We start from the raw sequence: 13561 nt of genomic DNA, 5'->3' as shown, positions 1-13561 counted from the left end.
TGTGCATGCATGGTGTGCAGTATACTATATGTGTGTGTGTGCTTTAATGGTCGGGGAGCTTCACGGCTACTTAAGAATGAAATGGTGGTGACAGTATGCTCTGGCAAGCAGCTGAGTGCTCTGAAATGACACAGAGGGATTACTAATGAGACATAGTGTTGGAGTTTGGAATAATCTTCTGCAGTGGCATAACTTCAGGTACTGTCTGCTGAAGAACATTTAGCTATTTTACCACAGTATACTGGAAGTGGATAATAATCAGTGTCAGGTTTTATGAGCTGCAGTGTGACTATGATAACCTGAGCTCAACTGTTTGTCACATTGTTTTCTGTCTAATATGGGAGGATTTTTGACATTTCTTTGCATCCTTTTCCTCCATCAGTAGAGAAAACAAATTTAAAACGGCATGCTCTCTGTCCTTTAACCAACCGTGATGTTACACTTTTATGAAAGATCAAGACACGTTAGGCTCGTATCACAAAAGTATCCATGTAATTTCTACAGCTGGAGTTAATTTCCTCTGGAGTTACTACATTTGTGCCTCTAGCTGTCTTAATGGACATAAAGACTTCATTGCCACTTATAAATGAAATGCCACTGACATTCCGCCCTAGGAAGATATAAAGCACTGTGGAACGAAAATTACAGCGGTATGACCGTATGCTCCATCAAGCTGTGCGCCACTGCTGCGTGAGCGGCAATGTGTGATTCTAATGAGGCACAGAGGAATAAGGAATGATTCCAAAACATGTTCAAACTGTGAAGTTTTATCATGAAGTTTAAGCACTGACGTTTGAATATTGACCGACTGTTTCATCAGTCACACGTCTCCAGACTGAAGAAGATGAATGCAGTTAGCAGCAAATCAGGAGCAGAGCACCAGACTTGTCAAAAATCCCTGCTACCACTTGTGCAAATATGTATTTTGTGTCTGTGTTGGCCTGCCATGATAGTTTTTTGCCATGTTCACATTTACATATTTTGTTGTCTCAGCTGTCAAGAAACTAGAATTTATCAGTGGGTTAGTATAGCAGCGACAAATGAAATGTGAGGATGAGGAAACATGGGTTTAAGCTACCGTGCTGGTTAAAAATCAGCTGCATGTGAAGCTGCTTTGTGACCCCTGTCTTAAAGGGAAAAGAGCAAAAACAAACCCAGTCTCCTAAAATTATGTTCCTTTATAATAAACTGCATTCTCAATTACATACACGGACGACCCAGAACTACCAATTAACCTCAATATGTTTTTGGACTGTTGGAGGAAGCCGGAGAACCCGGAGAGAACCCACGCTGCACAGGGAGAACATGCAAACTCCACGCAGAAGGATCCCGGGTGCCCTCACCAGGATGCGAACCGGCGACCTTCTTGCTGCAAGGCAACGGTGCTAACCACCAACCACCTTGTAGCCCTACAAGCATGGGTTTTTTTTCATTTTTGAAGATTTATTTTTTTTAAATATAAAAAGAGGGACATTTGTCATGCATTTGGAACCAAAAGTATGTCAACTTATCAGAACATTTATTTAACATAGTAAAACAAAGTCTATAACGAATACCAACAAATATTTTGCATATATTCTTTCTTGGGGTCCAGTGGACCGCGAAAGACCTTTTACGTATGGCAACATGAAAGTCCTGACTAGGGTTAACCAAACTTCTAACATGTTAATGCGTCGAGCAAAGTGTGATATTTTCCTAAACCGAAGCACATGGTGTTGGTGTCTAAGCCTAACTACAAAGTAAGGTAAACCAATAGTAAATGACGACAGAAAACAAAACTAAAGAAGGAGACTGATAGTCTCTCGTCTATTAGAAGACATCAACCTTGTTTTTCTTGGTGAAAGTCTGGCCTTGGGTTTTTGCTTCCATCTTACGTGGTATTTGCGGTGCTTTCAAAATGAACGCCATTCCTACAATGTCACAAATCACAATTTACCTTTATTTCAGAATGGAGTTTTGTTGCATAGGAAGTAATTGGGGGAGGGAGACATGGTTGTTGGAAAAAAAGTAGTTTGACAGCAGCTGGTAATCCAGTTTTTGTTGTCTTGATGGCGTCTACAGTGAGATGTACACGTGCTGTCGACATCACTGTTGAGGCACGACTACGGGTGCAGCAGGGCATATGTCAGATGTATTACTCATATCAGGCTTTCTATCAGGACATTCAAACACTGCTTTTAGCTTTGTGTTGAGCTACACTTTAATGGATAGGTATTGAAAATGCATGTAGTCAATAAGTAGCATGCTCAGTATTGAGTTTCATAGAAATGTGAAACCATAGGAACAAAACTTAGCTCAAAGGAGAATTGATTTCTGACTGTTATGCCCATTGGGGGTTAGAAAACCACCAAGTAGTGTTGGTGAAGATACAGAAGCATATTCTGACCATGTTTAGACATGAATTAAAACCCCCTCAAAGCTGCACAAGTAAACGCCAGGGATTAGTTTGAATAAATCCTCAGACACCAGTGTTCAGAGAAAGTGCATCACCTCTTCAAATTTAAGAGAGATTGACATGCATAGGGGATGATGTAATATTGCATCGGCTGCTACTTTCAGCTGTGTAAATACAATCTGAAACAGCTACAGTCGTTCCCTGTTTGTGTCAGGATGGCATCTGGTGAACTTTTCACTTGTTCAAAATGACAAAGCGAAGCAACTCGAGGGCTTCTGATGCCATTTCTGCTATTAATGTCTTGTTTACCAAAGCTGTTGTAATAAAAGGTTGCTCACTTTGTGTTATTTTGAGAGCACCTGTCAAATAGGAGCAAATAGGAACGTGTTTGTTATCGTCGAAATTCCCGAAACTAGATGTATTTAAATTTTTGCATCAGAGCTTTAACAAATGGACTTTAATCTGAACATGCACTTGCACAGACGTCGGTGTGATTAGGTGCCGCGATTACAGATATGATAGAAATCCTGTGCATCCTTTGCATTGTGTTGTTCAGCCAATCTGGACTCGCGCATTGAGGGTCTATTAAAGCATTGATGCATTGCACCAGCCAGCCGGTGGGTTGAGCGAGTGAAGAGGCTCTCCAGCTGCAGTTTCTGTCATTATGGCAACGCTCCACACCTCGTCGCACCACAGAGCACTTACTCCAACACAACAGGGGAAGAGCATCAGCATTATATCAACTACTGCGCCTACCACCGCAGAGAGAATAGAGTGTCAAGAGTCGCAGAGGAAGGGAAAATGGACTGATAGACGGCGGGGAGAGGAGGGAGTCGCAGAGGACTTAGCTTGTTGTTGATGCTCCGGTGTTCAGTTTCTTTCCTCTCTCTCTTTCTCTGTCTTTCTCTAAGAGCTCTGCAGTTCCCCACATCCTCCAGGGGATGGGGATTATGGGAATCTACGCTACGTAGCTACACTAAGCTCCCAGGGGAGAAGGTCAAGGGGAGGCTAGACAAACAAGAAAGTCTATCTTCTTTCTGTGTGACCCACTTGCCCTTTATCTATTTTTTCGTCGATGCTGTCCTCCCCTTACTTTCATATGACCTCGCTTGCACCTCCCACTGTGATGTCTTGCACGAAATCGTTTAAAAGCGCCGGCAAAATAAATGCAAACACATATATTGTTTCAGGATAGCGGTGCATTCTTTAACATACTGTACATCCTAACATATTTTCTATCATTTTGAAAAGGTGAGCAACCTCTATTTCAAACGTGAAAATTGAGTTTTTTTTCTGTTTGCCCTCAACTGCATTCACATTTTCGCTTTCAATCACTGTCTTCTTCCGTCGCTTTCATCCATGTCTGCTTTCGCTCTCTCTCCCTTTCCCCTCCATTGCTGCTTTAAATTAGTCAGCCTTTTTTTTTTTTTGACATGCAGGAATGTAGTTACTATATTCAGTTTTGTTTCCTTTAACTGAAAAAATATCCCGTGTGTAACAGCTCCTTTTTTTTTTTTTATCATTTTGGTGAGGAAGGGAAAGGGTCATCTCTGCCTTCATGTCTTCACATCTCTCTCTGTATTCTTGCCTCAGTCAAAAGTCTTTCCTTGCCTACAGCTTCAACAAAATGTAGCAGCTCCAACTCTTACGGGAAAAAAAAAACAAAAGGCAGGCTCATGCCAGTTTTATCTAGCTGTATGAACTCTGCGAAGCAAATATCACTTTGAAAGCCAGTGATATGAGGCAACTATATGTTTTTAATGGTGTCCCGTTCGTAGGTCTAACTGCTTTCTTATATAATTTTGTTTGGCTCCGTTTTTGTATTCCTTCCAAGGCGCTTTTATAGTTTGTATTGGAAACTGCAATAAAAAAAATAAAGGTGAGTAGTAATAGTTTCAGTAACAGTACTACAGCCACTGATAATGTAGTGCAGTTGATAGTATTGTAGGATTACTTGTAGTAATCAAGTGGTTATTGCAGTATTTGGATTAGTGAATGCAAGTTGCAGCTACATAGGATGCTTATAGGGGTTCAACTGATGTTTTTTTTTTTTTTAGATTCAACCAATACCGATGCTCGCTATAAGTAATCAGTGACCGATATCTAGAACATTGCATACGTTTGTAGAAAAAAAGAAAATCTTATCAATCAAATTTTAGAACAATTCAAACCAACATGTACCTTTGTTAATGTATGTGTTACACATGTTGAATAGAATAGAATAGAATAGAATAGAATAGAATAGAATAGAATAGAATAGAATAGAATAGAATAATACTTTATTGATCCCCCATTGAGAGAAATTTACACGCCACAGCAGCATCCAAAAATATAGAAAGTACAAGAAAATAACAATAATTAAGTCATATGCATCCTGGTGTCTGCACACAGCAGGTCCAAGGCCCCACTGTCTCCGGTTGGGCAGTCCACATTCTGGCTGAATGTGGGGAGAGTGGTAGAGAGCAATGTATGACTAAAGTCTCCTGAGACGATGATCAGAGACTGAGGGTGTGATGTTTGCAGCTGGGACACTGAACTATGGATGAGCTCACAGGCTGCAGCAGCATCAGCCGAGGGGGGGATGTAAACTGTAATCGAAAGGACGTGCGAAAATTCCCGCTGCAGGTAAAACGGCCGCAAACCAATTGTTAGCAGTTCAACATCCTTCGTGTAGCGCTGCTCTTTAACACTAACGTGCCCAGCATTACACCATCTCTCCTTCACGTCCCTCGCCTTTCTTCTTACTATTCTCCCTCAAGCTCCGGTCCGCTCTGACCAGGTGAAATCCATCCAAAGTTACGAGAGAGTCTGGAGTGAGTTCGTTCAGCCATGACTCCTTGAACAACATAAGGCTGCACTCCCAATACTCCCACTGCAGCCGGGTCAGCGCTGTTAGCTGTTAGCTCTTCCAGCCCGTTAGTGAGAGACCTCACGTTTCCCATGATAACGGACGGTTTGTAGCGTTTCCTCTTCTCCCGACGCTTCACTCCTGCCCTGCATCCCATCCTCCTCCAGCTCATTGAGGATGTCCGGTCTCTCCCATGACGGTGGCTTGGCCTGGCCATAGCCAACAGCTGTTCATGAGTGTAAAAACAATAGAGCCATGGCCCAACGTCTCGCCAGATGTAGACCCCAAAAACTCATAAAACAAGCAAAGAACAGACCAACAAAAACGTCATCTGCATCTCCACTGTTCCCACACAAATGTGGTGCATCTGTGTGAAATTAAAATATTAAAAAAATCAAAGTAAATAGCTAAAAACACAGAAGGCAGGTAGGAACCGCTTCACCTCAACAGGCTGCCGCTCTCACAGCGCCATAGCAACAACAACAAAAAAAAAATTAAATTAATTAAAATTTAAAGATAACTTTTTGATATTTATTCTTAGTTGGTCTCACTTAGTCAGCCCATTCTGTGCTGCATAATGATCTTCAGTATCATTCTGCTATAGTGGGAAAAAAAAGCTCTAGTTTGTAGCTGTTATTTGTATTTTTATATATATAACCAGTCATAGTTATTGTGGGTGGAGCATACCAATAATCAGAGAAATGCAGAATATTGGATTCGATAATCAGTCAGGCTGGTGGACATTCAATCTGTAGTAGCCATAGCAGCTACAGCTCTTATGCAATTGTAATGGCAGTTGTTACAGCAGCAGAAGCCATAGCACAGAAGAAGAGGAGTATTTGTCCCTTCTCTCATACATCAAACAGAGCTCTCCACCTGCTTCCTCTCCTCTTACGTTCCGTCTCAGTCATAATAATGCAGAGTTGAGGTGTGTGGTGGTGGACTCCCCCGTGGAGCTGTGGCCAGGGTAGCAGCTGTCCCTATCAAGACTCTTCTCAGAGCTGTCATGGCCTGTCTGCTCCTCGGCTAATCACTTCCTACAGGCCTGCAGCATGGGGCCGCTGCTGCTAATGTCGTCACTGACTGATCTGGGAGAAGCTCTCAGGACGAGCTGGATGTAGTTTCATATGCTGACGAGTGTCTGGGACTGTCATTGGATGTGCTGTATGCAAATGTACGCACGTGTGTGTGTGTGCGTGTGTGCGTGCGTGTGTGTGTGTGTGTGTGTGTGTGTGCATGCATATGTGTGTGTGTGTGTGTGTGTGAGAGGGGTCGGTGGAGTGCAGGTGTGTTTAGCTAGCGGCTCAACGGGTGTGCAAATGCCACAGGTTTTCAACATGGCTCATGCATTAAGGCACACACACACACACACACACACACACACACACACACACACATTGTGCAAGCACCATAACCGCTGCCACCTGCCAAAACACATTTGCCACACAAGGAGTTACTCATCTGTGTGTAACACGCTAATGGCACAGTGTACCACACACCAGCTTACACGGTCCTTTGAAAGTGGCCATTTGTGATGACACACTGTTCACTCTGGCAGGTTCTGCTACATATATATGCATGTATATATGTATAAAAACCCCTGGGAAATACATCCTGAGCCAAAAAAGTAGGAATTTCCTATTTTCTCAACAAACATTCCCATTTTGAACAGATGGAGGATGTTATGTTGTTTGATGTTTCTGTTGTGGTCAGTTCTGTCAGGCTCTACAGTGGATTCACTAAAGCAACTGTCAGCAGAGATGATTAATTATCAGTCAGTCCAGCCATGCAACAAATTGGTAAATACATTTATGCCTTCCAGGGCTTCAGAGGGCACCTAGAATTTGAATAGCCACAACCAGAGAGCAGATTGACAGGTACAATCAGAGGAGTAGAGAATCCTGGGCAACAGATAACAAGCAAAAAAAGAGGATTGAAAGAGATAAAGAAGGTTCAGGCCTCTGGCAAAAATAAAAATTGAGCTTGTAAGTGGAAGCTGGTGAACTTGTGTCAGTCAAATTAGGACAAAGTGGAAGACAGGCAGTGAGTTACCTTTACAACTGCTGCTGTAGTGCCCTGAAGCAAAGCACTTCTGTCAAACACATAGAGTACAAAAAATAAATAAGTACAGCAGATCAGCCACATGGAAAGAGTAACCATAGCCCTTCATTTGCCACACCTCCAAATCTATTAAAACTACAATCAGGTTCCACATTAGGTGCCAATCATTAGAACATGTCTTATTTAACCTCTGACATCTTGACTTTTCTTTTGTTAAGGTGTCTGATGGCCTTCAGGAAAAGAAAAAAAAAACTCAAGAACTGCAAGAACTCCAAATTTTCATCACTGGATCTGCAGGTAACTCTTTCAACTTTAGGTGTCCAGGTGCATGTGTCTACAATCAGAAAGAGATTCCCCAACTTACACCTGCATGAGATGTGTGTCAGGAAAAAGCCATTGCTGTCAACAAATACCATTAGAGCAAAATTAGTTTGCCAATAAACATATGAGCAAAACCAGCCCTTTTGGGAAACTCTCCTCTGCAATGACGAATCAAATATAGAGTTGGTTGACCATAGGAACAGTTTGGTGGAGATCACAGAGTAGACTTTGTAGGAGAACAACTTCATACCAACTGTGAAGCATAGTGGTGTTAATGTAACACTTTGAGGTGCCTCAGGGACTTCTGCGGTTATTAATTCAAGTATGAATTCTGCATCAAGTGAAGTAATTTGTCACGGAAGAGTGGTCAAAAAAATTCAGCAAGCTGATGTGAAAGTTATTATGCAAAACACCTATAAGAAGTTATTTTTGCTAAAGGGGGCAAAATTAGCTTCTGAGGCTTACTTTTTCCACAGAAGAATATCACCTCTAATGATAGCTCTTTTAAAGAAAACGTGTTTGAATTTTGCTAATCCAAATATGTCAAGAAAGAGCAATTTGCATGCAATGTGCTTGTTTTTTTTTCATTTCTCCATTATGAATGTGTATGGGTGTGTTAAATAGAAAATAAGCTGCCTTTAAATAAAATTTAAAAAAAAAAAAAGATTGTTGTAGTGTGTAGATAGATTCATCAATGACAAATGTTAAAGTGAATCTTCTAAGCAGGTCAGTTAGTTACCAAATTTAGCTTGCTCTGACACAGTGGCCTCTCTCTTTCTCTGCAGGGCCAGAATTCTCAAAAGATGCTCAGTTCACCAAAACAAGCAACTAGGTCTTGGTCACATTAGCCTCCTAACTGTCTAGGACATTACTTTAGAAGAGCAACCGGTGTGAGGACCAATAGCATGTGATTCTCAACTACTAATGCTAATGTTTATGTGTCAGGCAGATGCACTACACAGCCCAAGATGTTGGACAATACACCTGTATGCAGTTCTATCACAAAAAACAACTGCCATTAATGTAGTGCCATACTCACCTCCAGTCTTTTGCAAAGATTAACAACCTGGCTGCAGGGATTTGCACTCACTCAGCCACATAAGCATTAATAAGGTCAGACAGTGAAATTGGGAAAGTTTGGCCAGCAGTTACAATTCAAAGAATGGTCAGTAAGGTTAAGGACGGAGTTCACACCAAAGCTAGGAAAATCTTTTCTTTAAAGATCTTGCTTAGTGCACAGGAGTGTTGCCATCAAACAGGAAAAAAAAAAACTTTCCTAAACCGCCAGCAAAAATGTTAAAAGCCCACTTTCGTCTGGCACATAAAAGCAGCCTCAGACCAAGATGACATAGAAATATGTGAATACTTTTCGTTGGCTTGTCAAGAAGTTGACAAGATCGAGTCACAATGAGACGAGTACAGTCAGTTGCCACCTTACAACCTCCAGTACAGCCAACAGAGGGTAAAATATGGAGTGGCACAAGGAGAGAGAGGCAGACAAAATAGCTCAAATGTGGTGAGAGACAGCTGAAGATGAAGGCAAATAAAACAATCATGGAGACGGACAGACAGACAGAGATATGAATAAGAAGCAAGACGGGAGGCGTGACGGTGCAGTGAGGCATGGAAAGGCAACTGGTGCCGCCACAATGCTCCTTACCCCTGCGGCGCACCGAGCAAAAATGAAGCCAGGGAGAGGGAAGGCAGGCACCAAGAGACGGGAGAAAAAGCCGGGTATGATTGACTAGAGCAAAATGAGAAGACATGAAAGGAGAAGAGAGAGAGAGGGAGGGAGACGGAGAGAGAGAGGCAAGGAAGACGAGAAGGAGGGGGTATGAGGAGGGGAAGATGAGCGCGCCAAAAAAACTGTGACAGGCAGATAAACAAGAGACTGTCAGTGGCTGCATTTAATCCACTGGGTGACTGCAGCGTTAAACAAACTCCCTGCGTGATTCTCGGCGTGCTTGCATGCTTACCATGCCTACCTGTGTGCACTGTGTCTTTGTGTGTGTCCTTGTGCGCCTCTGTGATTATGCCTGATTGCCTGCATGTGTGCGCGCGCCCTTGTCTCCGTGTGAGCGCGTGTTTTGAGGGCTTCCGTGCGTTGAGGTGCAGGCCCGACACATCTGCCACCGCCTGCGCCCTCGCTTTTGAGTGTGCGGCCTCTAACAAGTCGAACATTTGTCAACAAAGCTGGGAAGCAGTTGTTGTTTGTCAGTAAGCAAGAAGAGACGGAAGTAGTCCACAGACACACTGCCAGATATTGCATAAGCAAGGTGTGTGATGTATGTGTGTCTGTAGTGTGTGTGTGTGTGTGTGTGTCGGCAGCCCTCACCACCACTTGATTTGGCTTGTTAGCGCTACTTCTGGGGGTTATGAGAGCCAAGAGCCATCCAGTCATTGTGCTTCATGCAGGCCATTAATGCAGAGCTCATTTAGCCTGGACCCAGCCCAGCGAATCGTTCTCATGCGTTTTTTTTTTTCTTTTTTCTTTTTTCTTTTTTTTTTTATTCCTGTTGCACTGAGACCATGTGATCATGTGATTTCTGTGATTTATGGAGCTGGCGGTGGTTTCCCCTAAGCTGGTGGTGAACGCACGACTCAGTGGTTTCTAACCAGGGGTCCTGGACCCCATCCCAGTCATTAGAAAGAAATCTTGGAACAAGATAAATAGAAGATATTTTCAGGATGTGTTTTCACAGATTATTCCAAAATGTCATAAAATACAACCTGAGCTTTATTTTAGTCATGTACATATAGAAAGTTAGGGGTTTTTTAAGGATGTGTGCATATCAGCTCATATCTGTTGCCAAACATCTGGAGGACTGGGCATTGAAATGAGACAGCAAAGCCAGTGGTGTGAACTAGGTTGCATGTCCTTCTTCTTGAACTGAAAATCATCTCCCTTGGAATAGAAAACAGTGTCCCCTGCCTCATTAAAGTTGCCAAAAGTACCAAAATGGTCTGCTCTGTAAATTACAAACAACTTGGAAATGAGGATGGACCAGCAATTTCCAACTGATAACTAAAAACTGCAACAAAACGTTTAGTATGATTGTTCTGTTCTTAGGATATGAGACCAAGAAGGCTATTACAATTCCACAGTGCGTAGTATTCCAATATCAACAAAGCACAGGTTTATTTAATATTAAACACTTGAAAAAAAACAAAAAACTGAAAGGTTTCAGTATTACAAGTGTTTCCAGAGACACAAGTCAGGGTCACAGCTCTTTTTTTTTTTTTTTTTTAAATGTTGTTTTTTTGCCAACATTGAAGCTTACTCTGTGCTGTGAGTATCATGATAGCTGCCTTGACACAATGATCTCAATACTGTTGGCAGCTTCTCCACTTTCATTTTCTGTATTACTCAGCATATTGTGCATTGTTTGTAGCTCACTTATGTAACAGGACTTGACTTAATCTTTTGGGATTTTGACAGAAAACTACTAACACATATTTTCTCATATGTTCAAATGATTTCACTGAAGTAGCTATGGTAACTAATTTAGCATAATAACAGAGTCCCTTGGCATTTAACAAATATTCATAAGACCGTGACATACTTGCTGCATAAATACATCTGGAGGGTTATACAAGGAAAAGGACACATTTAAAGAGGGAAAAAAGCAAAAAGCAGCAACTATCTTGGAAAACCTGAGGTATATTATCTCTTACACTGCACAATTTTGTGATTCACAATGCAGAATAATATGTCTGGCACTTCATTTTCCTACTGTATGTGGTCAGACACTGTAAATGCAGGTTACAACGATGAAATATGTGGCTTCTTTTCACAATCTGTCAGGGCTTCTCAAAAAAAATGGCCACTTCTACAAACTGAGGGGTTATGCAGGAAAAGCTTCACCATGCAAGGAGGGTTTTTGCAGGTACTAAGAACTTAAGCACACTCCCAGTATCACTCTGGAGTTTGTGATGAATTATACACTGTCAGATCAAAGAATATGGATCATTTTGTTGCATCATAAAATCTTATGAGAGCCGGTATAAAATGTCAGGATGATATCTTCTTCATTACAGCTCTGCCAGACTCGGAGCAGCTTAGTGAGCAGCAAAGATGGAGAAACGGAAGGCAAAGCCAGAAGGAAACGCAAGAAGTTGAAAGGGTGGGCTGGTAAAAGGCGAAAGGGAGGCGAAGTAGCAAATCGAAAGCACTGACAAACCATTACTCTGACGATGGCTTGGATGGGAATGAAATTATTAAAATCTGGTTAAATCTTATGAAGTGTAAAATGGAGCACTGAATGCTGCAACATGCTGTAAGAGGGTTAAACACGCTGAGACGGAAACATGAACTGTCAGTTCTGTGTTTGGTGCAAAGGTTGCATCGCTTCCAGGGAGAAACAACAACACCTGGGCTTCACCCCAATTATGAGAAGTTAGCTCTAATTGGTTTTGTTCCACAGGGTTGTCAAAACTTCAGACTCCAACTGAGCATGCAAGTTTGAATGTGTGCTGTAATTGCATTTTAACCAAAGAGATGCAGGTCGGGCTACCTGCAGGTCACAAACAAGAGGAACCTCATACAAAGACATGGAAATGCACCCTGCTGCTGGTTAATACCGTAGAAAAGCTGTCTGTAGTGTTTGGTACACCCACAACATTCACAGAGGGATGGTTCTCACTGCCAGGAAGGCCCACCCATCCCCATCACCAGATGTTGCTCTCACGTCAGCTGGCAAACCATGCGCGCCTTCTAGCGGTGATCCAAACGTGCGTAAATGCGCATGACCTTCTGTCACCAAAAGGAAACCAAACAAATGCGTGACTTACGGTAAAAAACGTATTCTGTGTAGCTGGACCAGATCTTGTCCTCCGTGTGCTGGTTGACAAACGAGGCTGTGACTGACGAGTTGCAGGCCACCATTTGGAAACCACACTCCGACAGCATGTCAAATGCCCTCTCCAGGTGCTTGAACTTGAGGTAAAACCGGGAGGTGTACCGATCCGGGGTCCTGTCTGGGTCACGGCTCTCATTCAGAGTCTCCCCGAACACTTCTTTGGCAAGAGCCACCCTGCCGCATATTAGTATCCGAGGTACCCTCCTGAACTTGGCGTCAGTCTGACTCTCTCGGCCCATAGTGCACGACCCCCGGTACCCCACCGTGATGAAGCCGCTCTTTCTATCCGCGGGGACCAGAGAGGGTGGCGGGCACTGCCGGTGGTCGCTGCCCTGGGAACCGTCTTCGTAATCGCTGTGGAAGTAATCATCCGGGCTGTGCTTGATATCCTCGGGGGTCAGGAGCTTCACCAAGTCGGGCAGCTGGAAGTACTCCGCCTCTTTTCTGAGCCTCCCTTTCTCCGGGAAGTGATCCGGGAGGACAACTTGCTTGTCTCGCAGGTAGTCCAACACATATCGGAATAAAAAGCCATCTCTGTCGATGAAATAACGACCTTTGGGGTCTCTCGCCAGGTCATTGGATGCGTCTTTTTTGGAGGCGAACAGCTTGCCAAGCAAAGAATTCGGGGTGCTCACCAAAGTTGAGTGACGCGTGTAATAAACCTGCCCCCCTACGTTTAATTCAACAACATCTGGGAAACTGTTCTGAACTGACGCCTGCTCTTTGGGGTTAGTCCTACAGTTTCCACTCAGCGCCATCGTTTCCGTCATGAACAGCTACAAACACACCTCGTTGTAAGTCTCACAAGGGAAAAAAAAAAAAAACAACGAATCAAAAGTTGCCCGAGCTGTGTCCTGTATTGTTCTGACACAGGGCCTCCAACTTCATCTCACAGCAATCTGAATAATCATTTTTCATCCATCCATGGTCATGATGATCACCTACCAGTCTTTAGCAGATGTGGAAATGAGGATGGGCAGTGTGGTGTGTCCCTCTGTGGATGATGAATTTGAAAAATGCCAGAGATGGGTAACTTAGAGGAAGAAAAAAAAAAATCAGTGCAGAGAGAGGAGACGC

General features: G+C 42.9%; 1 protein-coding gene across 1 annotated transcript in view; it reads right to left on the bottom strand.

The window, feature by feature from the left end:
• Positions 1 to 13254, bottom strand: part of kctd16b (potassium channel tetramerization domain containing 16b) — an 80520-nt gene extending 67266 nt beyond the window's left edge. Inside the window, exon 1 of the mRNA XM_008294607.1 lies at positions 12417 to 13254. Coding sequence (XP_008292829.1) covers positions 12417 to 13254 — 838 coding nt within the window. The remainder of the gene's footprint in view (positions 1 to 12416) is intronic.
• Between the last annotated feature and the right edge of the window lie 307 nt (positions 13255 to 13561).

This window comes from Stegastes partitus, unplaced genomic scaffold (genome assembly GCF_000690725.1).
Source record: "Stegastes partitus isolate 25-593 unplaced genomic scaffold, Stegastes_partitus-1.0.2 Scaffold977, whole genome shotgun sequence".
Lineage (NCBI taxonomy): Eukaryota > Metazoa > Chordata > Actinopteri > Pomacentridae > Stegastes > Stegastes partitus.
The sequence above is the reverse complement of the archived record's forward strand: the minus strand, read 5'-3'. Positions and strand labels throughout refer to the sequence as shown.